Consider the following 27,059-nt stretch of genomic DNA (forward strand, 5'->3'; position numbering starts at 1 on the left):
TGGTATCTTTCTTATTGGCTTCTTTAGTTGACAATAATATAAAAATAAAACTGTTGTATAATGCTTTATAAAAACTGTGAAATCAAACTGAACTGTTTAATAGTAGAGTGAAAGTTAAATGATAAAGTTGGGGCTGGGGATATAGCCTAGTGGCAAGAGTGCCTGCCTCGGATACACGAGGCCCTAGGTTCGATTCCCCAGCACCACATATACAGAAAACGGCCAGAAGCGGCGCTGTGGCTCAAGTGGCAGTGTGCTAGCCTTGAGCGGGAAGAAGCCAGGGACAGTGCTCAGGCCCTGAGTCCAAGGCCCAGGACTGGCCAAAAAAAAAAAAAAAAAAAAATGATAAAGTTGCACCAGTGCTATTTTAAGACTAGATTCTTCATATAGTGTGAAATTCATAGAAATAACTGATATCATATGTAAAAACATATCAGCAAATTATTTTTTGAATATTTTATTTTTTGCAGGGACTTGTATTGGATCCAGGGCCTCACACATGTTGGGATTTAACACCAAGCTACACTACCAACTCCAGAAAATATTTTAAAGAGGGACTCTTGAGTTTATCAGTGCTAGGAGAATAAACTAACCCACTCACATAGGTTTCGATGGTTTCCTTTCATTGCACCAATTCAAACTTATCTTGCTAAAAATTTAAGCCAGGTTTAAGATCATACCATCAACACATACCAACATTGAGCTGGAGATTTTATGTATCTTTTGGATTTAATAGTGATAAAATTTCATGAGGAAATATCAAATCAAGAATGGCAAACTGCTCTCAGTACTGCCAATTCTCATGCTCTCTGCACAATTATTATTCATTCTTGAAATTTTCAAGACATAAGAAACAATATGTAGTCAGTATATATAATAATGTATCAAAAGCTACACATTTAAAAATATGCTAGACTTGTGTCTTAGTGTATGATTAAATATGACTGAAATGTTTCCAAAGGTTAGTTAAATATTGAAAATGTTGTAGAAAATTATTCAGTAAACAATCAAATAGGTGATTGAAAATCACAACTAACTCAATAATACTACTTTTTAAATTTGAATTTATGTTTTGTTTAACTGTTTATCATCTTAGTGTAATAATTCCTTCTAAAGATGCTAGAGTTATAGATGTTTTCTTTTGCCTTCAAAATTATAAGAAGTTTTTTCTGCTAAATTTGAAATTTCTGGTTGGGTGGCTATTCAGAAGGACTAAACTCAGCCTATCCCACTGAAATATGTGCTTGACTCCAGCTGTTAGCACATGGCTGTAAGAACCTCTAATCTGGGGCTGGGGATATAGCCTAGTGGCAAGAGTGCCTGCCTCGGATATACGAGGCCCTAGGTTCGATTCCCCAGCACCACATATACAGAAAACGGCCAGAAGCGGCGCTGTGGCTCAAGTGGCAGAGTGCTATGCTAGCCTTGAGCGGGAAGAAGCCAGGGACAGTGCTCAGGCTCTGAGTCCAAGGCACAGGACTGGCCAAAAAAAAAAAAAAAAAAAAAAAAAAGAACCTCTAATCTGCTATAAGAGCAAGAGATATTATTATTTGTGTTAATAAATGTTGAGTTGTTTATCCAAACAGAGTAATAGGGTTGCTCTTCACCAATAACCAAATATAATCCACTGCTTTTTTCATTTTTGTTGATGTTATTTGCATTTTTTAATTTATTTATTATCAAAGTGATGTACAGAGGGGTTATAATTACATACATAAGGCAGTGAGTACATTTCTTATCAAACTTATTACCTCCTCCCTCCCTTTTCTCCCCCACCTTCCCCCCCTCCAGTTCCCTCCCCACCCCCACCCCAAGTTGTACAGTTGTAAGTTGTCCTGTAAGTATTGTTGTTGTATTGGTTCACCTTTTACCCTTTGTCTCTCCATTTTGATGTTCCCCTTCCCTTCCCTAGTTCTGATCAACATATATACAATATCCAACAATATACAATACCAAAATCAGTTACAGTGACATCAGAAGTAAAACCATGGGGAAGAAAGACAAAGAAAAAAGGTAGAATTTCACATGGTATGTTGAAAATAACAACAATGATAAACCACTTATTTTCATAACTCGCAGCTCATTTCGCTTAGCATTATCTTATGTTCATATGTCCATAGCTATTGAGCTATTGTGATCCGCTAGGACTATCCTAGACATGTACTAATTATTCCCAGTGAGGAAAACCATAGAGTCTATGTTGTTTGGGTCTGGCTCACTCCACTTAGTATGATTTTTTTCCAAGTCTTTCCATTCTACTTTTTATGACTGATCAGATTAATAAAAACAAAAGGGGTCATTAAGAGACAAAAAAAATCCAGTAACTTCTCCATTGTAGCAGCTTTACAAACACAATTGCATAGCAGAAGACCCATGTGGCTATAGGCAAGTTATTTGTGCTCTCCAGGTATGTTTCATGATGTATAAAAGCACATACCTGTCAAGTTCAAGTTCAAATTGGACACTTCATTATCTGACATCAACCCAACTTTTCCCCTTTTTCATCATACTATTTCTCAAAATACATCCCTTTTTCTAGTCATACCAAACTCCTTAAGATTCTCTCCAATGTCATCTTCATCTTCCTCTTTGCTTCAAATATTGCCTTTCTCTGTCCACATGAGTAATGAGCATTAATTCATCAAAACTCAAGGAACTCTTCTAGTGACTACTCACAAGGTGAAGCAGCCCATCTTCTACAAACTTTATCCTAGTATGTACCTGTTTGCTACTTCAACTCCATAACCATACTCCACACTCCTCAAGTCACTAAGTGATGTCTTCCACTTCTCCCATCTAACATGCACTTAGCAGGTGCCTACCCCACAGTAAAAGAAAACAAAAGAAATGGACTGAGTGATTACAGAATAAGAGAATACACCATATACGCAAGAGCATTCAGCTTGGTTTCTGTTATACAATGAGGATTCATGTTAGGTTAGCTGGACCTAAAATTTAACTCCTTTGAAATGAGGGAGCTATTGCTTACCATGAGATCAATTCATTTGTGTGTTTTAAACTTCTCAGCAATAACTGCTAATGTTCTTGAGATATATTTTAAAAGGAAAATGAAAAATATCACCAAATGAATCCCACATATGGTTAACACACACTTTCAAGAATGTTTTATCTTGTTTGTATTAACTTAGCATCAAGGTCTTTCAACTTACAAATCACATGAAATAGGCAAAATGACATGCAAAACTTCAATATACCACAAAAATAAATTGCAAGCACACTTTGCTCAAGTTTCAGTGTGGTCACTGAATTCATTTGCTTCATATTAGAATTTGAAGGTTATATACACTTCCTGCTGTTGGTCAGCTTGAGTATGTATTAAAATAACTGTGTCATCATAGTCAGAAAGTATATATTATAGGGCTGGGATGTAGCTCTGTGGCAAAGCACTTGCCTAGCAAGTGCAACGTCCTGGGTTCGATCCCCAGTACCAAAAAAAAAAAAAAAAGACAAAAATAAAGTATATATTATGTTTAAAGTAAATGCAAAATAATGGAAAGGAAAGCCATTCTAAATAATCATTTTAGCTAAAAATTACAGAATAAACTATTCCTCATTTGCCATAAGTTTCCACTAAAAGCACTTAAAGAGAATGAAAAATAGCAATAAAACATGAAACAAGAATTCTTAAGAATAAATCTCACAACTTCCAAATCGATATAAATATATCATTGAGATTTGGAATTCATGGAAGTACTTGAGAAATGAGACACATTTGGGGAAGAGAATTAGTTGAGCAGAAATTGCAGGCTAGAAATTTAAAGACAGATTCTCCAATCTCTCTCAAGTGAAGTTAGTTTAAAGTACTTCCCCTCCCGACCACGACCCCCCTCCCCAGGCACTGGAACTCCAGAACATGTGGTCCTGATTGGGATTACATTTCAAGCCTTTGGAAAACTTTACCTACTTTTGAACACAGAATGGATGTGTTAACTAATACTATCTGTAATGAGGATAGGGCACATGTGCTTTTTTCATATGCTTTTTTCCCCTTTATTGTCAAGGTGAAATACAGAGGGGTTACAGTTTCATATGTAAGGCAGTGAGTACATTTCTTGTTCAACTTGTTACCTCTTTAGCTCATATATTTTTATGTGTGCTATTGCTTCCCTTACAGTCCTTCTGACTAGTGAAATACAATAAAATCCTTTAAGGTCCCAAGGATGAGGCACATCCTTCTTCCTCCTTCTTCCCAATATGGCAGTGTCTGAGGGAGGAGAAGCACCTGTGTCCTCCATCCCCTGGGATCTCACTGGCTTCTGGCTTCTCCACTATTGGTCCAGCTCCTATGGGAATCCTCATCTGTGGAGTGTTTTTTCTGGCTTTGTATTTTATGGTGTCAGATTGGTACTAAATGGTGGTGACCATGGAACTTACCATTGTGCCTGGTGGTGAGATGTGTGGCCTGCTTCCTCCAGTATTTAGCTCTTGGTTCCAGTGGTCCTGTGATGGACAGGGCAGAGAGGATGCTCTGTGCTGCTTCATGATTCCAAACCCATGTTCTGGCTTATAAGAAAATCCTGACATATGACCCTTCTCTTTCCTATCTCAGAAAAAACATGGCTTTTGTAAACAAACTGGGAATACTTCAAGATGATCATCTTTTTGTATCCCATGATGGAAAAAAAAGGCCTTATGTATGCCAGTCAAGTGCTCTCACCACTGGGATACACTCTCAATAAATCTATGATCTTGCTACTGGATGTTTCTATTGTTTGTCTCACCCGGGTCTGTCCCCCACCCCAAGAAATAAAGGATACAGTTGACTTAAGGAACTAGTTAGAGGATCAAAGGACAAGTAGGAAGCTGTGATTAATAGGAATCTGGACACATTATTATCTCTAAAATATTATCCATAGCATGCATTGCAAGTCTAGTTTAGAAGAATTTATTGCCATAAAGTTATGTTGGGCCAAGAGGCACATGAAGAAGTGCTCAACATCACAGGCCACAAAAGAAATGCAAATCAAAACAACATTGAGATTCCACTTCACCTCAGTAAGAAGGTCCACTATCAAGAAAACTAATAACAACAGATGGTGGAGACGTAGCCAAAAGGGAACCCTACTACACTGTTGGTGGAAGTGTAAACTTGTTCAACCACTCTGTAAAGCAGTGTGGAGGTTCCTCAAAAGGCTAAACATAGAGCTCCCCTATGACCTAGCAGCCCCACTTCTGGACATTTACCCAAAGTATTACAAGCAAGACCACACTAAAGCTACGAACACAACTATGTTCATCACAGCACAATTTACCATTGCTAAAATATGGAACTAATCCAGATGTCTCTCAGGAGATGAATGGATCAAGAAAATGTGGTATATATACACAATGGAATTCTATGCTTCTATCAGAAAGAATAACATTGTCCTATTAATAAGGAAATGGAAAGACTTGGGAAAAAATCATACTAAGTGAAGTGAGCCAGACACAAAGAAACATAGACTCTTTGGTTTCCCTCACTGGAAATAATTAATACATGTCTAGGATAGTCCTAGCAGAAGATCACAATAGCTCAATAGCTATGGACATATGAGCACATAAGATGATGCTAAGCAAAATGAACAGCAAGTTATGGAAATAAGTGGTTTATCATTGTTGTTGTTATATTCAATGTACCATGTGAAATTCTGCCTTTTTCTTTTGTCTTTCTTCCCCATGGTTTTACCCCTGATGTCACTGTAACTGATTTTGGTATCCTGGGTATTGTATATACGTTGGTCAGAACTAGGGAGGGGAAGGGGAACATCAAGATGGAGAGACAAAGGGTAAAAGGTGAACCAATGCAACAGCAATACTTACAAAACTATATGATATAAACCAACTGTACAGTTCGTGACAGGGGGGTGGAAAGGGAGAGAGGTGGGAGAAAAGGGAGGGAGGAGGTAATAAGTTTGATAAGAAATGTACTCACTGCCTTATGTATGTAACTGTAACCCCTCTGTACATCACTTTGACAATAAATTAGTTAATTAATAATAAAAAGTTATGTTGTACTTGAGCCATTTTTAAAAATATTTTTTCTGGTTTGTTCTACTGGCATTTGTTGATCTTCTTTTTTTTTGGCCAGTCCTGGGCCTTGGACTCAGGGCCTGGGCACCTTCCCTGGCTTCTTCCCACTCAAGGCTAGCACTCTGCCACCTGAGCCACAGCGCCCCTTCTGGCCGTTTTCCATATATGTGTTGCTGGGGAATGGAACCTAGAGCTTCATGTGTAGGAGGCAAGCACTCTTGCCACTAGGCCATATTCCCAGCCCCTACTTGAGCTATTTTTAAAGTTCCAGTATGATTAGCAAATAGCCTTCTTTGGCACAGTCTTTACATTGCTTCAGATAAAATAGAACAGAAACAAATACATATCACAGAACTCACTAAATAAAAGACTCCAAAATCTACTGGCCTAAAACAGAATTTTCCATTCTTAAGATAGGAGAAAATCATGATAATAAAGCATGATTTCTAATATGCTTATCTATTTTTAAATTGATGGCCAAAATATCACATTTTCAATTTTCTTTTCTTTTCTATTTTATTATCTTTAAGTAGTTATACAAAGGATTTGCCATTCAACTAGGCAGTTTGCTAATACAATGTATCTTGTTTAACACATCTTCAATATTCTTAAAGGTAACCATTTAAATCCATAATATTTAAGCCATTTCAAGCCTAAACCATTCCCATGTGCTCTCCTAGATGACAATTTACATCATTGCTGTCATACTCTTCCCTCCCTGGTGAAAACAATAAGGCAAGAAGTTTAACCAAAGTAAATATGAAATTCAACATTGCTTTAACACTGGATGTGTGCCAGGGGCTATTCAATAGGCATTATACATATTATCTCATTTAATCTTCACTACAGTCTTTCAGGTAAATATGCACATTATTTTCATTTTCCAGATTAGCAAACAGAGGTAAAAATAGGGTAAGTGGCTTTCTCAAGTCACCATGAATAAGTTCGTGGATTCACTGTTCCTGAACCCAGGCATCCTCACATAGTCTTATATCTATCCATTTTGTAGTGCTATCTCTCACATAAAATAGGCACTGAGTTTAAGACATAAAAAAAGAACTAGGCATAGACACAAAAGTCTCTGCCATCTTCTTAAGGACAATAGGAGGGACTGAGCTTCCATATTTAGAGTCAGAATGCGTAATAATCCCCATAACCATATGTTTCTAATGACCCGATCACTGGGCCTTTCATTTCTGATCATTTGACATTTTAAAGCATGAATCATCTAATGAAAAAGTTACAGGGCTTTCTTTTGAACACATTGTTTATTTGTCACCAAAAGATCTCAGATATACTTTAAACAAATTCCTTCTATAAAGGAAAGACTACATATCCTCATGAATGGCATCATCCAAAAATAGAAATTATTTAAAACAGCTCTAACACCTTTTCTAAATTTCCTACATTGTGAAATGACAGCAGTGCCTCCTTTTCAACACTGCCTTCTAGTCAATGCTAAAAGAAATAAACCATCCCCACATGCTCATATTTGGTGTTTACTTTCCCATCAGTCATCTAAAATGGGATGCAGGAAAAGGGATGTGTCTGTCTTTGTTAGAAAGAGAAGGAAAGTGAGGGAAAGAAAATCGAATACAACAAGAGAGTTGCCAGATTTGGAACTGACTGAAAGAGTTTCGTGTCACCAAACATTTTTCAAAGGCCTATCAATCTGCAACTCTTTTTATAAACCAACCTGTAATGAGTAGTGTTTCCACACATTTTCTTCACACAGTTGCTTCTGAGTTTGGCAGTGCCTTTGATTTGAGAAAAAAAAAAGAAGAAGAAGAAGAAAATTTCAAACTTTAGATAATCACACAGAACCCTTTTGGCATCATGGAAAAGAATATTTAGATCAGAAAGACTTAAAGGAATGTAAGCTAGAGTTCCAAGCAGTTTAAACTTTCATTACTGAGATGCCGAAAGCCACATTGCTGTATTTACAAGTATGTTTATAAGTGGTGCCATTTGTAACTCTAATGAAATGAGAAATGAAAAGTATAAAGGAAAGAAAAGAAGAGATAAAAATTAGTATTAAGTGGAAAATATCAATGCAATGGTACACTAAATATCAAGACAGTTTACACAATCATGATGTTCCTATTCACATCTTTTGGCACCAAGGGAAAAACCACCTTGGAAAAATCAACAAATCCTTAAAATAACAAAAAAAGTGCCAGCACTAACAGTCATATACTTAGCACTCCCTGGGAAAATTCAAAGAAAGTAGAGTAATGAAACTTGTCACTTGCTGACTAGTTTCTGCTGCTTCAGAAAACAGCACAGCAGACACAGGTTCTGAATGTACAGCCAGAGGGAAGAGAATTTTTAACATCAGAGTAACTGACTCCATTATAAACACAAGTTTCACCCCATCCACCCTTCTCAAACTACTGGTTCTCAAGGTGTGGTCCCTAATCTCCAACATTATCATCATCCAGGAATTTACCAAAGATAGACATTCTCAGATCCAACCCAAGCACAACTGTATCATTCTGGGTGTGAAGCCTAGCAATCTATGTGATTATGATTTTAGTGCACACCAAGCTTTGATACACACTAAGCTAATTGTGGTCAGTGTTCAGTAGAGAAGTCCATTGGTCTGAGAATCTTAGCAGCAGTAACAGTTCACAGCTACCAAGAACTTACCATAAGAGAATCATTCCTCTTATCATATTACTTATTAACATGCCCATGCAACTAATCTGCTAGAGGGCCTAGTAAAAATTATTTAGATGGGAAAGCCAGTGAATATAGTGGGCTTCTTAAATGCACATATAACCAATACCAACAGAACCAAAATCCCTACAAGGCCTTTTCCTTTTTCCATTCATCATGTGACTTTATGAGTATAATACATCTTCATCAGTGTCACCTCTTTCATCATTGTCCCCTGTCTTCCAATCAAGGAAGCCTTAATAAAAGGGATTTTTAAACATACATCTAAAGCACTTTTTACTGACAAAAGTACTCATAAATTCTTTTGAAAGACTGGACAGGTTAAGTTCTAAATTTTTCATGAATCAGTTCTTTTCTAATATCCTTCACTATGGTCTAGAATGGGAGTTGAGTGAAGTCCAACTAGCCAGATGCACTGAATCAAGTTGGTGACAGAATAGCAGATACTGCCACCAGATATCCCCAAGTCTGATTAGCACACGGCTCAAACACTAGCCTCTGCACCTCAGCCTCCTCATGTAATTAGTGAGTGCCCTGAACACCAGTGAACAGAAGGCATAAAAGAATGCAAGATATCAAAAATAAATTGTGTTACATGTTTAAGGATGGATATACTAGAAAAGACATGGAACTTCTTTCTGACTGTCTTAATTAGTTTGGTGACTGTACTATTTCTTTCTTATAACCTGGGCTCAAAACCTTTATTTTTGACTACTCCTTTCTTTACTCTGCTATCCAAAAAAATTTCAAATCCAAACGCTTTCCATATAAATGTAAACATCTTCCCAACTTGGCTCCAACTCCATCACCAACGTGGTCCTCATGTGAATCCTAAACTGAAATCACAGTTCTATATTTACTATCTCAAAAATAGGCCAGGGATGCTCCAGAAACTCCTCTTCACCCCTTTCCACAGCTTACGATAAACAGTAATTGATGTAAAGTGCCAAAGTGAGAACAGCATTTAAAACAGGATAAATTGAAGCCTCCTTGCTTTCCAGGATTTCATTATAGATCCGTACTTCTAATTTCATTATTCTGTTATATTAAATTACAACTGTTAGGAGAAAATAATGAGTGTTTAAAAGATGAACACAGATCTTTGGTTAACCTACATAGCAGCATTTGAATTAAATGTCAAGCTACTGCTATCTCACATGCCAAGGATAAACACATTCATAAAGGAAAGTGCCTTCTGCTCCAGGGGCTCATAGTTTAGGGTAAATCAAACACCACCCCTACAGTCAGTGGTCCTAAGACTCCATTCAGCATGAAACAAGAGGAATTTCTATTTGTGTCTAGCAAATAATGCTCCAACTTCTAAAAGCGCTCAACTAAATCCTTCAAATATAAACATTCAAAAGGCAAGAAGAGTCATCAATATTAGGAGAAAACTGTTACCACCAGCAGCAATAGAACTGTGGATGCTTAAGATTAATCGCATATTCTGAAATAGCTAGTAGAGGCAATTTTCAATGTTCCCAGCAAAAAGAACTGGTGAATGTGTGAGGTGATAAATATACAGATTTATCTGCTAAGATCATTACATAATTCATACGTGTAGAAATGCCATAATTTAACCCATAAACATACAATTAGTACAAGTTAATTCAAAGTTTTAAAAATATATTTGCAAATGCTGCTAGTAGAAATAATTCCTAAGAAACCAAAATATTTGAGAAAAACTTTTTTTTTTTTTTTTTTTTGGCCAGTCCTGGGGCTTGGACTCAGGGCCTGAGCACTGTCCCTGGCTTCTTTTTGCTCAAGGCTAGCACTCTGCCACTTGAGCCACAGCACCACTTCTGGCCGTTTTCTGTATATATGTGGTGCGCTGAGGAATTGAACCCAGGGCCTCATGTATGCGAGGCAAGCACTCTTGCCACTAGGCCATATCCCCAGCCCCAAGAAAAACATTTTTGATTATTATAAGGAGTAAAATTTCATTTATTATAATAAGTATTCCATTCCTGTAACACTATTGTTCAGGAAACAAGAAGAGGAACAGGAGAAAGAGGAAGGTGAGGAGGCAAGGAATAATCAGTATCTTAAATAAGAATACTCTGGCAACTTTATTTTTAACCAATAGGGGCTGAGGGCTTGGCTTAAGTGGTAGTGTGCCTGCCTAGCAAATGTGAGACTTCAAGTTCAAATGTCAGTACTAAGAAAAAAACACCAGTAGAAAAGTTAAGTAGAAGGGTAGGTACAGTATAAAGATTTAAAGAATGATTTTAAAAAATTGTAAGAAGTCTCTGAGGACAAAAAGATGGCCCTACCAAGTTCAGTGTGATAACAAAGGGGTGTCAGTAATAAATCATACAAAGAAAAAAAAAGAAGGAAAAATTGGCCTTATTTGCTAACAATCTAATGTCCAGTGAAATATGTGAAAAGTATTGAAAATTCATATGTATTAGTAGAAAGCTGTTAAGCATGAGAAGGAATTGGAAAAGTGAGGTCAAATGGAAACTTATAAATGTGGAGTGAGGTAGGAAAGGCAGAGAGACAGAGGACAGATTTCTTTAGGTCTACTTGAACACAGAGTCAGTTCAAACCTTGCAAAAACAGCTTTGGGTAAGGGAAAGTTTTGTCTCTGGAAACATGGCATTAAGGGGTGGAATGGGATGGAAGACAAGATTTCAGATGGAAATGTCTGCTTATTTTTAACACAAGGTTAAAAGAGGGGAACTTTAATTTTGTGCCATCTGCCCCTGTTAATTTTTTGTAACTTCCTGTTTTCTTCTTGATTATTTGGCTTTCTCTGGAAATAATTTACACATTCATCCCTTTAGCTTAAGCTGTACCTAAATCCATTCCTAAATATGCACATTCTAATAGAATTGAAGATATTTCTGATGTTCACCAGTCTCCTCTAGTATAAACTTGTTTCTCCATAGGCAAGAAAAGAAATTTATCCCACTCAATTAATTGATGTATTATTAATATGGATGCTTTTATTTCAGGATGCCAAAAAGATAAATTTGCATGTAAGTTTCATGCTATTTTAATTAAAATAAGTTAACTGTAGTTTTATAGTCTAGTGTTAAATAAGTAAATACAAATAAACATGCATTTACAAAGGCAGCTAAAGATAGCAACATATAAAATTAGTAGTAGCTATATTATATGTTATCAATTTGAAACACCTGGAGCTCTCATTCAGAATTAAAATAATGCTGGTACGAAGGTAGTAAGTTATCACAATTGATTGTTCACAGTCAGTTTCAGAATTAAAATAATACTTGCAAACTTTTAACAAAAAGGCCAAACTAAATTCTTAGAGAACAGTGTTTCAAACTGCCAACCTTACTATGGACATAAAAGAACACTTAAGTCCTAGAGAAACACTGTAAGACTGAATGGGAAAAAAAATTCTATATTATAAAAGTATACATTTGCCCCCTCAAATTAATGCACACATTAAAACTCTCTATGATTCTAAGATCTATGTTGAATAGCTTGATGAAATAAACAAAGAATTTTTTTTAAGAAAAAAGGAAATATTTTTAAAAGTCAGACAATCAAGAGAAAATTTGGCCTAACATAGAATGTACCTACAGTAATTTATAACTGGCAAATTAGTTAATCCAGAGATATATAAATTGAGGAGTAAACAGAAGACAGTATATTACAGGGTTCATGTGTATATGGAATTTATCTTGATAGTACTTTTCTTCTTGACCAAACTCTACTCAGTTTCCTCTGATCTCTTTTTCAATTAGGCTCCAAATTTTAAATTTTTATGTTTCTTTTTGCATGATACAATTCTAGCAAGAATCCTAGAATGCAATTTAGTCCTCTACCAGATCTGATCACTGCAAGGTCTAATCAGGTTGCTGGTGTGTCAGTTTACTGGAGTTTATCTTTTCAGTAAACACCGATACTATCAGACTTTACTAATTGCAAAGACTCGCAACTTCTAGAAAGTAAACAAAAGGTTTGTATGTATTAAAATTCCTTAAGTGAGATTTAATAAATAAATTAATATAGGAATTTACTGCTTCCTGGAACTGAAGGTCTGCAAAAAGAGAAAGGACCTCCCAGTAGGAGAGAAATGACTCCTTCCATATGCAAATGAGAAGAGAATTTTTATCTTGTAACCTGGGTGTTAGTCTTCCTATAGCACCTACAAGGAAGTCTCATAGTTAGCCAAAGCCCAGAGAAGAAGAGGCAATTCAGCTAGTCCTCCCTTTACGGTAAATCTCAAATATTTACGAATGTTTTCCTTTGTGGTATATTTTATATTTCCTACATAAAGTTTTCTCCAAATTAAATTCTTTTTATGAGACCTCCAGTATCCATAAGGGTCATGTTAGGAAAGCTAAATAACACCATTTCTCTTTTCATAGATGGTTTAATAAAAAAATAATAATAATTTCAGGAAAATAATAAAGTGTTGAACTAAATATTTGGGAGGATTAAAAGAGAGAGAGAACTCTGAGGTATTACAGAGGTGGCAGCTACAGGAAGCAATAGACCTGTCCTACAACTGGAAGAGACATTCATTGCTAAAACATTGCAGTTAAACCCTCAGAAACGTAGAAGGGCCCATATTGCTCAGTTCTCTACAGAGAGGGTGGTTTTCTGAGACAGGACATTTTTAGTTAATTCCAAGAGGAATTAACTCCTACAGAATTCCATAGGAAAATTGCAAACTTGATTCAGCAGCTGCTACCAGAGCAAATGGCTGTTGCCAAGGTTAAGAGATACTTGAGATGAACCACAAAGAAATTGGAGCCGCTGAAAAAAGAGCATAAGAATGGGAGAAAGGGGGCTGGGAATGTGGCTTAGTGGTAGAGTGCTTGCCTAGCATGCATGAAGCCCTCGGTTCAATTCCTTAGCACCATATAAACAGAAAAAGCCAGAAGTGGCGCTGTGGTTGAAGAGGTAGAGTGCTAGCCTTGAGCAAAAAGAAGCCAGGGACAGTGCTCAGGTTCTGAGTTCAAGCCCCAGCACTGGCAAAAACAAAAAATGGAGGAAAAACCTGATTTTCCTCCACTTTCACCTTGCCAACTCCCTCTAGTGCCTCTTCTATGTCTAATTCAAGCAAGAAGCCCATAGCAAGGCAGAAATGTGGTTTTAAATCCCAGCCCCCAGGTTACAAAGCAGAATGCAGAGGGGTGAATATGCTCTGGAGAAGCCATCTAAGAGCTGGCCCAATGCACCTCTTGTGTCTCATGTCCACACCAAGCCCTTTACACCACACCACATAATACAACTCTAATGAAGACACAGTCTCTAAAATGAGGACAGACAAAAATCCCAACAATCATAATATTTGTCCCCAAATTCAGCCACGGTCTCACTTGAATTTTCCCTTACTGAGTACTAAATTGAAAGTGAATCCCTAAAAAATTATACAATAAGAAAGAAAAGGAGAAAAAAATGTTAACATATATAAAAAATACAAACATATATATTACCGCTATAGTCTCATTTTTGTAACTAGCCGTGAGTTTGTCACCTGTGTTTGTAATTCCCTATTTCATTTATTTATTCCACATTTCTTCTACCTTGAGCTCATCAGTGTTCTTATCTGGCCAGGTAACCCAAGCCCTCATTCCTGCAGTTTCCGGATCCTATTTTGATGGATGTAAATATTCCTTTTGCTTTTACTATTGAACATTGTACTATTAAGAGAATCCCAAGAGAAGGTCCTGGGTCCTCCCTGTTCCCAGTGTATAGCAACAACTCGTTTTCCCTTGGTAGTCAAGATCAATAATTGACCAGAGCCAACAGTTACCAGCTTTGTTGACAATTGCTTTGGTAATAGGAGAAATCCAAAATAGTCAGGTGGCAGTCTCATATTTCTGTTCCATGGACTCAACACCTCATCACCTTATAAAAATATTTCTTTGGGGGGAAACAGTACAGCTAAAACCTAAGACCTTAAAGTTGTGGAGACAGGAAACTCACATCTAAGAATAGATTTGATACTATCACAGTAATTCCTAATTTATTTATGTCTAGACTCAGAGAGTTTTGACCATACCACAGAGAGTACCTTGAAGTAGATATAAGACTTGGCATCAAAGCATATGATACCTCCTGTAAGGGGGCAGCTCCTCCTTCCAGGATGTTCTCTCCATTCTACATGCCCATCAGGAGTGTGCCTGAGTGGTAAGAGATATGGTAAGTTCATTTCAAGGCATGAACCCATTCCTTCACATATTTGCACTGAAATGGTTTCTGTGATTATGACTGATCTGTATAAAAACCTATAGTAGGTGATGCAATCTCTGAGTTCAGGAACAATGATTCCATCAAAAGCAAATCTAACATAAGGAAATTATGCTCCTTCCATGATGAAAGGGGCCCAATATTAGCAGTGGGTGACTGATGCCCACAGGAGATGGAGGAGTATCAGTGGTCTGTGCTGTTGCACAGTAAATACTCACCAATACCTGTATCCAGGTCAGCTTTGGAGAGAAGAGTTTTGTATTGTTGAGTTCAGACACAGCACATGGCTACTTTGCATATGGACTCATTGAGCAAGCATGGAGATGACTGAGGAGAAAAGCTGACATCCATTAAATCTTTGGGATGTGTTTGTCTGATTACCAAGTGACTTCAATAAGCATGAACATGAGAAACAAACATCATACCACTCTGTTTCACACAGAGGGGAAGGTGGGTTACCATTAGGACAACTGAAACCAAGAAAGGATTGGTAGTTTTACGAGAGTTGAGAAACCTAGCTCAACTATAAAGTAGAAACTAGTAGATGATTCTATTTCCGATCTGTTTGAGTCTAGCCCACATTATTATTGCACATTTTTCTAGCCTGTCATTATTCTACAGTGTCTCCAAAAAGGGAAAAGAAAAGAAAAGTAACTGAAAAATAAAATGGAAAGAGGCACTGGGAAGGAATACTTGAACATTTGAAATACTATGTATTGAAACATATTCCAAAAAATAGAAACATGAACTCTTTATTGGTGGTGCTGGTGGTAGGCTTTTTGCTTCTGTGTTGTTGTTGTTTTTTCTTGGGGGGGGCGGGGGTACTCATTACCTGACCTCTGAAAGGACACTTTGAACACTATTAACATATATATGTATATATATATATGATGTCCCTTATCCAGGTCATCACTGTGAAATTATATGCACCCAGTAAGGAGGCAAAAAAAAGACTAGTTGGACATACCTTTAGAGCAGTTTTGAATCAAAAATGAAGGCAGTGGCCAATTTTAAATGGGTCCATACAGAAGTAACAACTAGATTGCCTAGACACAGCCAAAAGACAAGGGGGCGATAGAGCACATTAGCAAAGCAAAGATGAGAAAGTAGAAGACCCGAACAGAAAGGGCTGGAAGGGGTAGAGGTGAAGGCAAAGAAGGAAATGTGAATGTTACGTGTGTATGAGAGAAGTTTGCAAAGACCACATAAGTGAAACTAAGGACTTTGAATTTCAGTCATGTTCTCTCATATAGGAAGGTTTATAATGGCATCTACTTCCGTAAGTGCTGGGATTACTAAAGAACATGGCTACTCCCTGGCCCAGTGTGTGGTATGGAAGGGGCACTCAGCTAATAGCAATTCTCAGTGACAAGGGGAGGAATAGCTTGCATTTTCTGAGCCCTGATTGTGTACCAGATGATCCTGGGCTAAATGATCATTTGCATTACATTTGGTCATCCCAGCAAACTCGCATTGAAAATACTGTATTTACCATTTTACTAATGAGAGAAACAAGGTTTGGCCATGTTAAGTGACTTGTTTAAGTTCACATTATGTGACAGACACAGCCATTTCTCTCTTCTTCCAAACACCATGTGCTTGACTAGTAAGAAAAGAAAGGAAAAAGGAAAGAGGAGTGAATAAAAGAACAAGAGAAGAACATTACTTAAATTAAATGGTTCAATTTGTAGTGGCAGTACTTCTTGACTATAAATATTGGGTCATGATAAATTTACAGGTAAGCCACTTAAATGTAGAACACTTGAGAAGAGACTATTGCTCCTTATCCCACCATTCTTCATTGTGCATTACACATTCTAGGTTTTTCAACCATTTTCCATAGTCCCTGGCAAGTATTTTAAATCCATTAGCCACTACCAGTTAAAGTATTGATTGCTTATGAATTGAAAATTGATTATAAAATCTAGATATTACCTACCAAGCTGAAAGATAAACCCAAGAAAAGGTGTCTCTTTTAAACATTTCCATTCTGTCTCTTGCCATGTAAGTCACAGCACTAAACACTTCCTCAAGCAACCAGAATATAGGGATGTGCTGCCAACATGTCAGGGAGATAAAGCCTTGGTCAAGTTGTGTTACCTGGGATGGTCCTGAGTACAAGCCACAAGGATCACAGAAGCAAGCGAGAGTCCAGATGGAGTGGAAATCTCACACCTCAACTTTGCCTTGGGAGGGTCAAGAATTTGCTCTTTTGTTCCTCGCATGGTAGCAAATAACTGGAAAGGCTCCTTGTTGTTTGCTTTGTGGCATTTTATGAGTACTCTGAAGATAAAAGTTTTCCATAAAATATGATGACTGGTATTTTAACCAACTTCCTATTTTTCCATTTGATTCCATGATGAATATCATCATAACTTCACAGACCATGAAGCTGAGGTACATCGAGGCACACTTCTTATATATTGCATATGATTTTCTAAAGCAATTTTTTCCAAAATAATTTTTTAAAAAGCCCCTGTATGGGGCTGGGGATATAGCCTAGTGGCAAGAGTGCCTGCCTCGGATATACGAGGCCCTAGGTTTGATTCCCCAGCACCACATATACAGAAAACGGCCAGAAGCGGCGCTGTGGCTCAAGTGGCAGAGTGCTAGCCTTGAGCGGGAAGAAGCCAGGGACAGTGCTCAGGCCCTGAGTCCAAGGCCCAGGACTGGCCAAAAAAAAGCCCCTGTAAGGGGGCTTTTAAAAATACCTAGTAGTTCCTTTGATGTGTCTCATCTCCAGTCTTGCTAATAATACTATATGCTAATAATATTATATGTTGAAAAGTATTCATACTTTAGCATTATAAGGATATTATGTGTCCTTTAGCAATTTTTTATATCATATATGTAGGAAACTTGTTATGTGTCTTCCCTAAATATGAATTGGGTCTCAATCCTTATTCAGACCTTTCCTTCTACCTCAATATAAAAACTCCATATTACTTGCTTTTGATAATTCTGTCTGTGATCCTTCAACCAATTTTTCAAACTCTGACAACTTTTTAGTTTCAAAATGAGAAAGTTAGACAGCTCTTTCTTTTCACCAATTGGCCAAACTTGAAAGCAATGTGTAGCATAAAAGGACCATGTGTTATGGGTCTAAATTTTGAAGGTGGGGCCATATTGTTGTGTAATTTGTTCTAATTTTGCCCTTTGGGAGTCCTATCACTTAAGTATTTGCATCTTCTTTTTCCCCCCTGCTGGTATTAGGGTTTGACGTCAGGGCCTCACAATTGCTCAATTTGCTTGCTCAGATGGCCCTCTACCATACGTCCAATTTGACTTTTTTGCTGGTTATTTTGCAGATGGGATCTCACAGACTTTTTGGCAGAGACTGGCTTGGAACCACAATCCTCCATATCAGCCTCCTAAACAGCTATGATTCTACACAATCACCTGGTAGCACCTTGTATCTTTTTGACATGACCTCATACTTGTTAATAGGAAAAGAATATATAGAATGAAATATCTCAACGTCACATATGTTTGTGACTACTGGGGCACCACTGTTTCTCGGACAATATGAGTGAGTGCTGATGTGTGCACACATGCCTGGATTTATGTACCTCTGTGCCTGTTAAAAAAACAAGTGGCTTGGTGTTGATATCCAGTATGACTTACTTAGAGCTTTTTTTTTTAACAACATAGAAAATCAGAGTTTCATTGTGTGCAATATATTCACTTATTTGTTTAACCCTATAGTATGTATACATAAGGTATTCTCACAACTGTCCAACTCATGCCCACTTCATCATAGATGTACCAGCTAGAAGACATTGCATATGATCATTTCTACCTGTAGCTTTAAAAATAGTTTGATGTTTTATCCAAATGACCACAAACCATGCCACACTAAAGTCACCAGCACAATCATGTTCATTACAGCATTTTTTACCATAGCTAAGATACAGAATCAACCCCGATGCCCCTCAGTGGACAAATGTATCAAGAAAATGTGATATATATACATACACACACACACACACACACACACACACACACAATGGAACGTTACGCTTCCATCAGAAAGAGTGACACTGCCCCATTCAAAAAGAAATGAGGGCTGGGAATATGGCCTAGTGGCAAGAGTGCTTGCCTTGTATACATGAAGCCCTGGATTCGATTCCTCAGCACCACATATATAGAAAAGGCCAGAGGTGGCGCTGTGTGGCTCAAGTGGCAGAGTGCTAGCCTTGAGCAAAAAGAAGCCAGGGACAGTGCTCAGGCCCTAAGTCCAAGCTCCAGGACTGCTCCCCGCCCCCCCAAAAAAAGGAAATGAAAAGATTTGGAAAAAAATTATATTAAGCAAAGTAAGTCAGACCCAAAGAAACATAGATTGCATGAGGAGAAAGAGAAGAAGAGACAGAGGGAGAGAGAGAATAGCCAGGCACCAGTGGCTCTCAGACCTGTAACCACAACTATTAGGAGGTAGAAATATGGAGAATCACCATTCAAAGCCAGCCCAATCGAAAAGTTACTAAGATCCCATCTCAATCAATAGCTGGATGTTGTGATTCATACCTATGATCCCAATTATGTTGGCAACAGAGGTAGGAGAACTACAGAATCAGGCCAGCCCTGAGATAAAACAGCACAAAAGGCTGGAGGCATTACTCAAGTGATGGAGACCTGTCTAACAAACACAATGTCCTGAGTACTATTCCACAAAAAAAAGAGAGAAAAAGAAAAAAAGGGTGATGCGTACGATTTCATACCAAAAAATCCTGAGTCAGCTGCCAGTGGCTCCCACCTAAACTTCTAGCTACATGTAAGGCTGAGATCTGAGGATTGCGGTTCAAAGCCATCTAAGATAAATTCATGGAAAAGAAAGAAAGGGAGAGGAGAGAGGGGAGGGGAAGGAGAAGAAAGGAGGGGAGAGTCAAGGCTCAAAGACCACGTGACACTCAGGATCATCAGAACATGTTGCTGCTGGCACAGTGACATCTGTTCTACTTCCAGCAGCTGGCATCCTGCTATATTGCCCCATATGTGGATGCAGATCAAACTCATCCACATGGCATATGAGCATTCCATGAATTCCAATGAGTCTTGGGGATACTTTGTTTTCATCTATTGTTATCTTTTCACTCATACTCTATGCTCATATTTTTTCAGTTTCATAGTCTATTTCTTTCATGTTTCTCTTTTTGCTTCTGTCTGAAGAAATTAAGTCAGGTTAGGGAATTGATCAAGAATTGCCAGGACTTCAACTAATGTGTTTATTATAGATAGATAGTACACAAATAGATAAATATTATAGATAATAAATGTATAAATATACAAATATATAAATAGATTATACTATCTAACAGAAATGTTTTTTAAATTAGTGAGTCATTGTTCAATTTGTAAGGATCTTGTTCAATCTACAGTATTTTCCTCTACCTAAAATATTCTGGATTCCCACAATGGAACTCATGGGGAACCATCTAGAAATCCAGTTTAGAAATCCAGTTTCTCCAACTACTAAGGCCAATCTCTACAGAATCCAAGGATCATCAGGATCACTATATTTGGAAAAATCCCCCCAGGTGTCTGATGTACATCTATTTGGGAAACACTGTCTAATGACACAGAAGGATTGGTGTCACATTACCATTTCACTACACCACTACAACTTGGATAGCATTCGAGGCCAGTTTTGGTGACATACCACTTTTCAAAAAAGTTAAATGACACATATCTATTTTGCAAAACTGAGAATCTGTAGAAACGTACTTCCAGGAGTAAACGCATTCTGGTAACATTTTAATTACGTTTTGTAAACTGGCAAAAGTCTGTTTTATAAAGAAAAAGTAATTTAAATTATCTTTCATTTAAATTCTTGACAAGGGATCAACTACAGTTGTATGAAGAATATCTGAACATTTGATTGAGCGTTAGCTATCTCAGTGGTCCTCAGACATTACAAATAAAATCTCAACTATGATACAGACATGTTAACAATTATTCAAGGTCTGTACTGATCAGCATTTCATTCTCTGGGATAGAAAATGAGGATTTTGGTAGTCAATAAATTTAAAGCAAGGAGGAAACAAAAACCATGGTCTGTATGTGTGTAATATACATTATACATACATACACATATGCATATATATGGAACTCCTATATATAGGAGAAATTTCTTATTTTTGTCTTTTTTATTTTGAAATATTTTGACAAAGAAATGTTGCAAAGTATAGTTGTCTTAAACCTCTTACCCAGCTTCTACTTAAGTTTTAGATACCCATAACAAAACTATCAAATCCAAAGAATTAACAATCTACAAACTTTATTTTTTCTAATATGAGATAGCTCCTCTTCCCATTTCTAATTCAGAGATATATAAAATACCCAGGGTAGGAATCAAATACAGTAACAACAGGGGCTAAGTATTTATTTGCTTGTTTAAATTACTAATGGTTCAGAAATATGCATTTTATTCTACAAATTATCATCCATTAGTAGAAGTATACTTATTTTTGTCATTGCCATTATTTGACTTGGACACTGGGAAGGACATTGACGTTGGCTTTGGCGCATCCCAATCTTTCTGTGAGTGTATTCTTACTTACTGGAAGCACAACACATTCCAGACTTATATTGTATGTGCTGTGGAAAAGTGGATGGATGATTTAATACCACTCAGAAACAAGTAAAGATACTTTAGTCCCACTCCATTTTCTTGCCCTTTGCAGGCTTTTATATCCTGCTTTATTCTGAAAATTCTGTTTCCTTCACATTCCAAATGATGCATTTACCAGAGGAAACTGAATAAGTGCTAGGTAGCTATCAAATGCCTGACATGGAAATTTAGCATTTATGGAAAATAGTTTAGACAGGCTAACTATTAATTCCCGCAAATCAGAAGGTTTTCTTCCTTTTTTTTTTTTTCAGCAGGAGGCATCTTATTTAAATAAAAAGAACCACAATATATAAAACATTTGAAAGTAGTAATGTGTTAGTATAAACATTAATTTTTAAATATATGTATGATAGTATGTACTCCTTTATTCAATGTAGAAACCGGAGTTTTATATAATAGTTCTAGTTATTAAGACATGCATTCGGTAAATTTTTATGCTTTGTTTATGTTTTGCTTATATACTTTATGATAATTCTGATTTGTACAATGTAATTGCAACGTTTATATACTTTTTAATATTTCAATTTAGAAACTGTGTCAAGATTCTTTTCAAACAAACTGACCCTTTTTTTTTTTTTCAACATAGAGGTCTGAATGCTGGTACTCAAGCTTTCTAAGATGCTACTCTTACAAGGCAAGCACTCTACCACTAGGCCATATTCCCAGACCTTTGTTTATTTGTTTGTTGGGTTTTTTTGCCAGTCCTGGCGCGTGGATTCAGGGCCTGAGCACTGTCCCTGGCTTCCTTTTGCTCAAGGCTAGCACTCTACTACTTGAGCCACAGCACCACTTCTGGCTTTTATCTATATATGTGGTGCTGAGGAATTGAACCCAGGGCTTCGTGTATATGAGGTGAGCACTCTACCACTAGGCCAGCCCAGGATGCTACTCTTACTCTTTGTTGAGCCATGCCTCCAGTACTGGTTTTGTTGGTTATTTTGTGAGGTAGAGTCTCACTTCCTACAAGGGCAGGAGCAATCACCTATGTTAGGCTTCCAGGTAGCTAGCATGCTACTGCACCCAGCTTCCGTTAAGAAGGCCTTCTCACAAACTTTGCTGCTTGGGTTGTGATCAAACTGAACTCCTCTCAAACTCAGCCACCAAAGTAGCTAGGATAAAAAGCATAAGCCACTGGCCCCTGGTTCAAAATGATCCATTTTAAAGAAACTTTTTTAAAGCTAGAAAGAAAATTTTGGTTTAATGCTGAAACACTCAAGTTCTGGGGGAATTGAGACAACAAGTATACCCTATATCCTATCTCCCACTATAAATTCTGGACAGACAAGACAGCAGCTATTTTGAGGATTTGACAGTGAGTCACAAAAGATGGGCTGGAGAGGAACAGAATTAATCATCAAACAGTCAGTGAAGCTAGGTTTCTGTTTTCTATGATTAGTAATGTTTTAAATTACTGGTTTAAATTCACCACACACTGGACATAAACAGAGGAAACTACAGGAGAAGCTTTTCGGTTCTGGCTCAAATAATGGGGAAAGGAAAATATACCATTTGAGAGAGAGAGAGAGAGAGAGAGAAAGAGAGAGAGAGAGAGAACACAAGAACCTCCCACTTTTTCTTTCCTACATTGTACCCTTGCATCCCAGCCACCCTGCAGTGACAGAGGTGGCTGCAGCAATGACAGCAGAGAGGGTGAGATCCATCACAGCCTAAGAGAACATTCTTCTAGGTTAGCTGGAACTTGCAGCTTCAAAGCCTATAGCCAGGTATTGCTCTTTTTCACTCTCCACCTTTCTGCAACCTGAACCTGGTCCTGAAAGCAGATACAGCTATAGGAGTACTTTTTAGGGTGACAAAACCCACAACTTTTGGGGTAAATTATCAAAGAGGCACTCTATACAACTAGAACCACAGAGAGATCATGAAGGAAGAACTTGAGATTCTAACTTTATAAAGATGCGGAACTCTAGACATGTAGGCTATTCAGGAGTGCTTCTCAGAAATCCGCATGTGACAATTCCTGTGCCCTATAAAAAGACACTAGAAACTACTGGGTTTTGTTAGGCCTAGAAATATGAATTATAACAAGGTCCATAATTATTCTAGCCCAAGTATTCTTTGGAAGATGAGATCTAAAACAGTACTTGAAGCACTTACACTTGTCTTCCAGAAGTAATGTTAAAAAGGCGACAAGATAGGTGACCAAATCCAACAAACTAATGATAATTAGACAGAGAAAGCATGATCTTGTAATGATCTAACCAAAGCAATAACGAGCACCAAGCACAAAATATAAGGGCAAAGATTATTTCAGATTGAAGAAGTACAGAGTAAGGCAGGCAGAACAGAACTTCAGAAATTGTGGTATGAAGTACTTAGTGAGGCCCTTTTACTAGCAAAACAAAAGTTTACCTAGTGAGTACTAACACTAAACAAATTAAAAATTTTTGGAAAGTATTGTAAATATTTTGTCATAAAGAAAATGATGAAATATTCATTCAAGAGAATTTACTCAATTTTAGTAAGAGTGAGTGTTTAATGTAGTTGAGTCATAGTTCATTCCATTGACCAGAACTATTAGCAAACTCTGTAGCTTTATGCTACAAAAAATTTAACTAGGCTAGTTCTAGTAAGTGTGTCCAAGATTACAGGAGTTTCTATCTTATCTGCCCTGCCATTCCACTCTGGAACTATGATTTTACCCCCATACAAGGAAGGCTTCTCACTGCTCTAAACCTGTACTGCAGAAGCTTCAATATCAAAGAAGAAGAGCTGGGTTCTTCCCCTATCCTATTCCTATAGATAGGGTAGAAGCTCTACCCCATGTACAATATGCTAAGAAAAGTAGGCTTTTGTTGTACCTAATACAGCTTGCTTATAGATAAAAGTAACCCATTCCAGAAGAAGTAAACAAGTCTGAAATAGTCCAGTGATCAAGTACTTGATCCCTGACCGAACCCTAGGTTCAATCCCCAGCAAAGCAGAATGAACAAGAACTCCATTGCTCACTTTTGGAGCAGAAGTTTTAGTCAGGAGATGGATCTTGTACCATGGTAAAAAAAATTTTTTTTAATTAAAAAAAAACCACAATTCTGACCTAGCTAGAAGGATGAAGAGATCCTCAGCATTGCCCATAGTTGATTAATCTCATTTAGAAAAGGAGCTTACAAAATTCTAACCAAACACTGACTGAACAGCAAAATGTGATTAGCCAGGATATGATACCTAAGAAGCCAAACGAAAACTCTAAAATTGCTCATTCCTAGAAGTCTGCATAGCTGGGCACATTTTCAAGGTGAGAACCTCAAAGAAGAGAATTCAGAAAGAACCCCCCAAGTTATGCTACTAGTCTCTGGATGAGTGTGAAACAAATTTTAAAAATGCAAACTTCTTAACTGTAATAGCAGCCTCCAAGATACAAACACATATGCAATTACAAAAGACAAAGACTTAACAGGCTAAAACCAACCACTGACCAGAAAGTAGATTATGTCAAATAAGGACTGACCCATAGGTAAAACAATCACAAAAACAGTTGGAACATCAAAGGCTTGCATTGCAGTGGAAGTAGGATTCACAGGTTTGTCCCAAGTCACTATTGTTTAACTCAGAAAGCAACAAACGAAACAACTCCTTTGACAAGAGAAGATCTAAAATGTCTAGTTATCAGAGAAAGATTATAAAACATGTAAAGAAATAGTAATATGTGGCAAATATACAGAAATAAAAAAAGTTGGCAATGGAAACTTCCTTTGAGGAGGTACAGATGGTAGATTTAGCAGGAAAAAAATCTTCAAAGCAACTATTATAAATATGTTCAAAGAACAAAAGGAAACCATGGTAAAAGAAGTACAGGATGGTATGATGACAATGCCTGATCAAAGAGATAATATCAATAAACAGATATAAAGAGGATTCAGATTATTAAAAAGAACCAAATGGAAATTCTGGAGTCAAAAAGTACAATAACCAAAATGAAAAATTCACTACCAGAGCTCAGCCACACATCTGAATTACCAAAAGAAAGAGGAAATAAACTTAAAGGTAGATCAAGATTATATAATCTATAGAACATAAAGAATTTTAAAGAAATGAATTGAGTCTCAGAGAAATGTGAGACATGATAAAATGTACATGTAAAATTTAAGTGCCAAGATGGTTGAAATTTTTACAAATGTCTTGAAAGCCATTACTTACATATCCAAGAAAATCAATTAACTCATAACAGAATAAATGTTAGGAGGAGCACATATACACAGATATATTGCACTCAAAATGTCAAAAAGCAGTTGGAGGCCAGTAGCTCACACCTGTAATCCTAGCTACTCAGGAAGCTGACATCTAAGGACCACAGTTCAAAGCCAGCCTGGGCAGGCAAGTCTGTGAGACTCATCTCCAATTAATCACCAGAAAACTGGAAATGGGGCTGTGGCTCAAAGTGGTAGAGTGCTAGCCTTGTGCTGAACAGCTCAGGGACAGTGCCCAGGCCAGAGTTCAAGCCCCATGACCGACAAAAAAAAATCTCAAAAGGATTTTTAAAAACACAAGATCAGTAAGATAAGATAATTAAATAGGATTAACACATAACTTCTCTTCAGACATAATGAAAGGCAGAAGTCAGTTGAATAACACATTCAAACTGTTGAAAAACCTTAAACAAGAATCTTACATGTGGAAAAATTCATTTTCCAAAAGGAAAACAAAAATTAAATACAATCTTAGATGAATAAAAACTGCTAACCGTCATTGCTAACCGTCTTATATTATTACCATAAACACCAAAGAAAAGTTCTTTAGGCTGAAAGTAAGTGATATCATATAGCTCTTTGAGTCTACACAAATAACAACAAAAAAGAGTACTGATAAGAGTAATTAATCATGATATTACAGAAAACAGTATAATTTCATATAACCTCTTCTCCTTTACTCTCTTGATTGAGTTAAAAAGTTACTGCAATAAACAATGTGTATAGAGGTATACTAGTGGACCTATAGCATAGAGAAATTGGTATATTTGACAACAAATTGTACAACCACTGTAAGAGAAAAATCTATACCCAAGTAAGGAGGAAAATATCAAACACTAACTCAAATTGAAAGAAAAAAATTAACAGAACAAAAAATAAATAAATAAAATATTCAATAATAACAAATGACATATACATGCTCTCATTTTGTAAGTCAACCTCTATAAAAGATTTAATACTGTTTAAAGTGTTCTGCTGATATTTTAATATATGTTGATATGTTATATATACAAATATGAAATATGTATGTGTGTGATTCATAATATCAGATGGACAATCCATCTGAAAGTTATGAGAGATAAGCATATATATATATATATATATAAGCATATATATATGCAACGGAGTCCAAAACAGATGAAGCCAAAACTGACTGAGAAGAGAAGCAATCTAAGTAGAGACTTCAACAATAAATTATTGATTTCAATAAATAACTATCCTTTTTTTATTTTTTTAGCTTTTTTATTGTCAAGGTAATGTATAGAGAGGTTATAGTTACATACATAAGGCAGTGAGTTCATTTCTTATCCAACGTGTTACCTCCTCCTTCATTTTTCTCCTAC

The 27,059-nt window shown here is 36.9% G+C and overlaps 1 protein-coding gene across 10 annotated transcripts in view; it reads right to left on the reverse strand.

Moving 5' to 3' along the window:
* Sugct (succinyl-CoA:glutarate-CoA transferase) overlaps nucleotides 1-27,059 on the reverse strand; it is a 546,711-nt gene that overhangs the window by 281,506 nt on the left and 238,146 nt on the right. The window contains exon 13 of one of the 10 annotated variants that reach the window (XM_048339431.1): nucleotides 2,282-2,818. The exons of 8 other annotated variants lie outside the window; for them this stretch is intronic. In XM_048339431.1, the coding sequence (XP_048195388.1) occupies nucleotides 2,762-2,818 (57 nt within the window). In that variant the 3' untranslated portion in view covers nucleotides 2,282-2,761. Of the gene's footprint in view, nucleotides 1-2,281; nucleotides 2,819-6,317; nucleotides 7,788-27,059 lie in introns of those variants that run through there. One more of the 10 variants, XM_048339432.1, reaches the window with a different exon arrangement.

The sequence above is a fragment of the Perognathus longimembris genome, chromosome 2 (assembly GCF_023159225.1).
Source record: "Perognathus longimembris pacificus isolate PPM17 chromosome 2, ASM2315922v1, whole genome shotgun sequence".
Taxonomy (NCBI): Eukaryota; Metazoa; Chordata; class Mammalia; order Rodentia; family Heteromyidae; genus Perognathus; species Perognathus longimembris.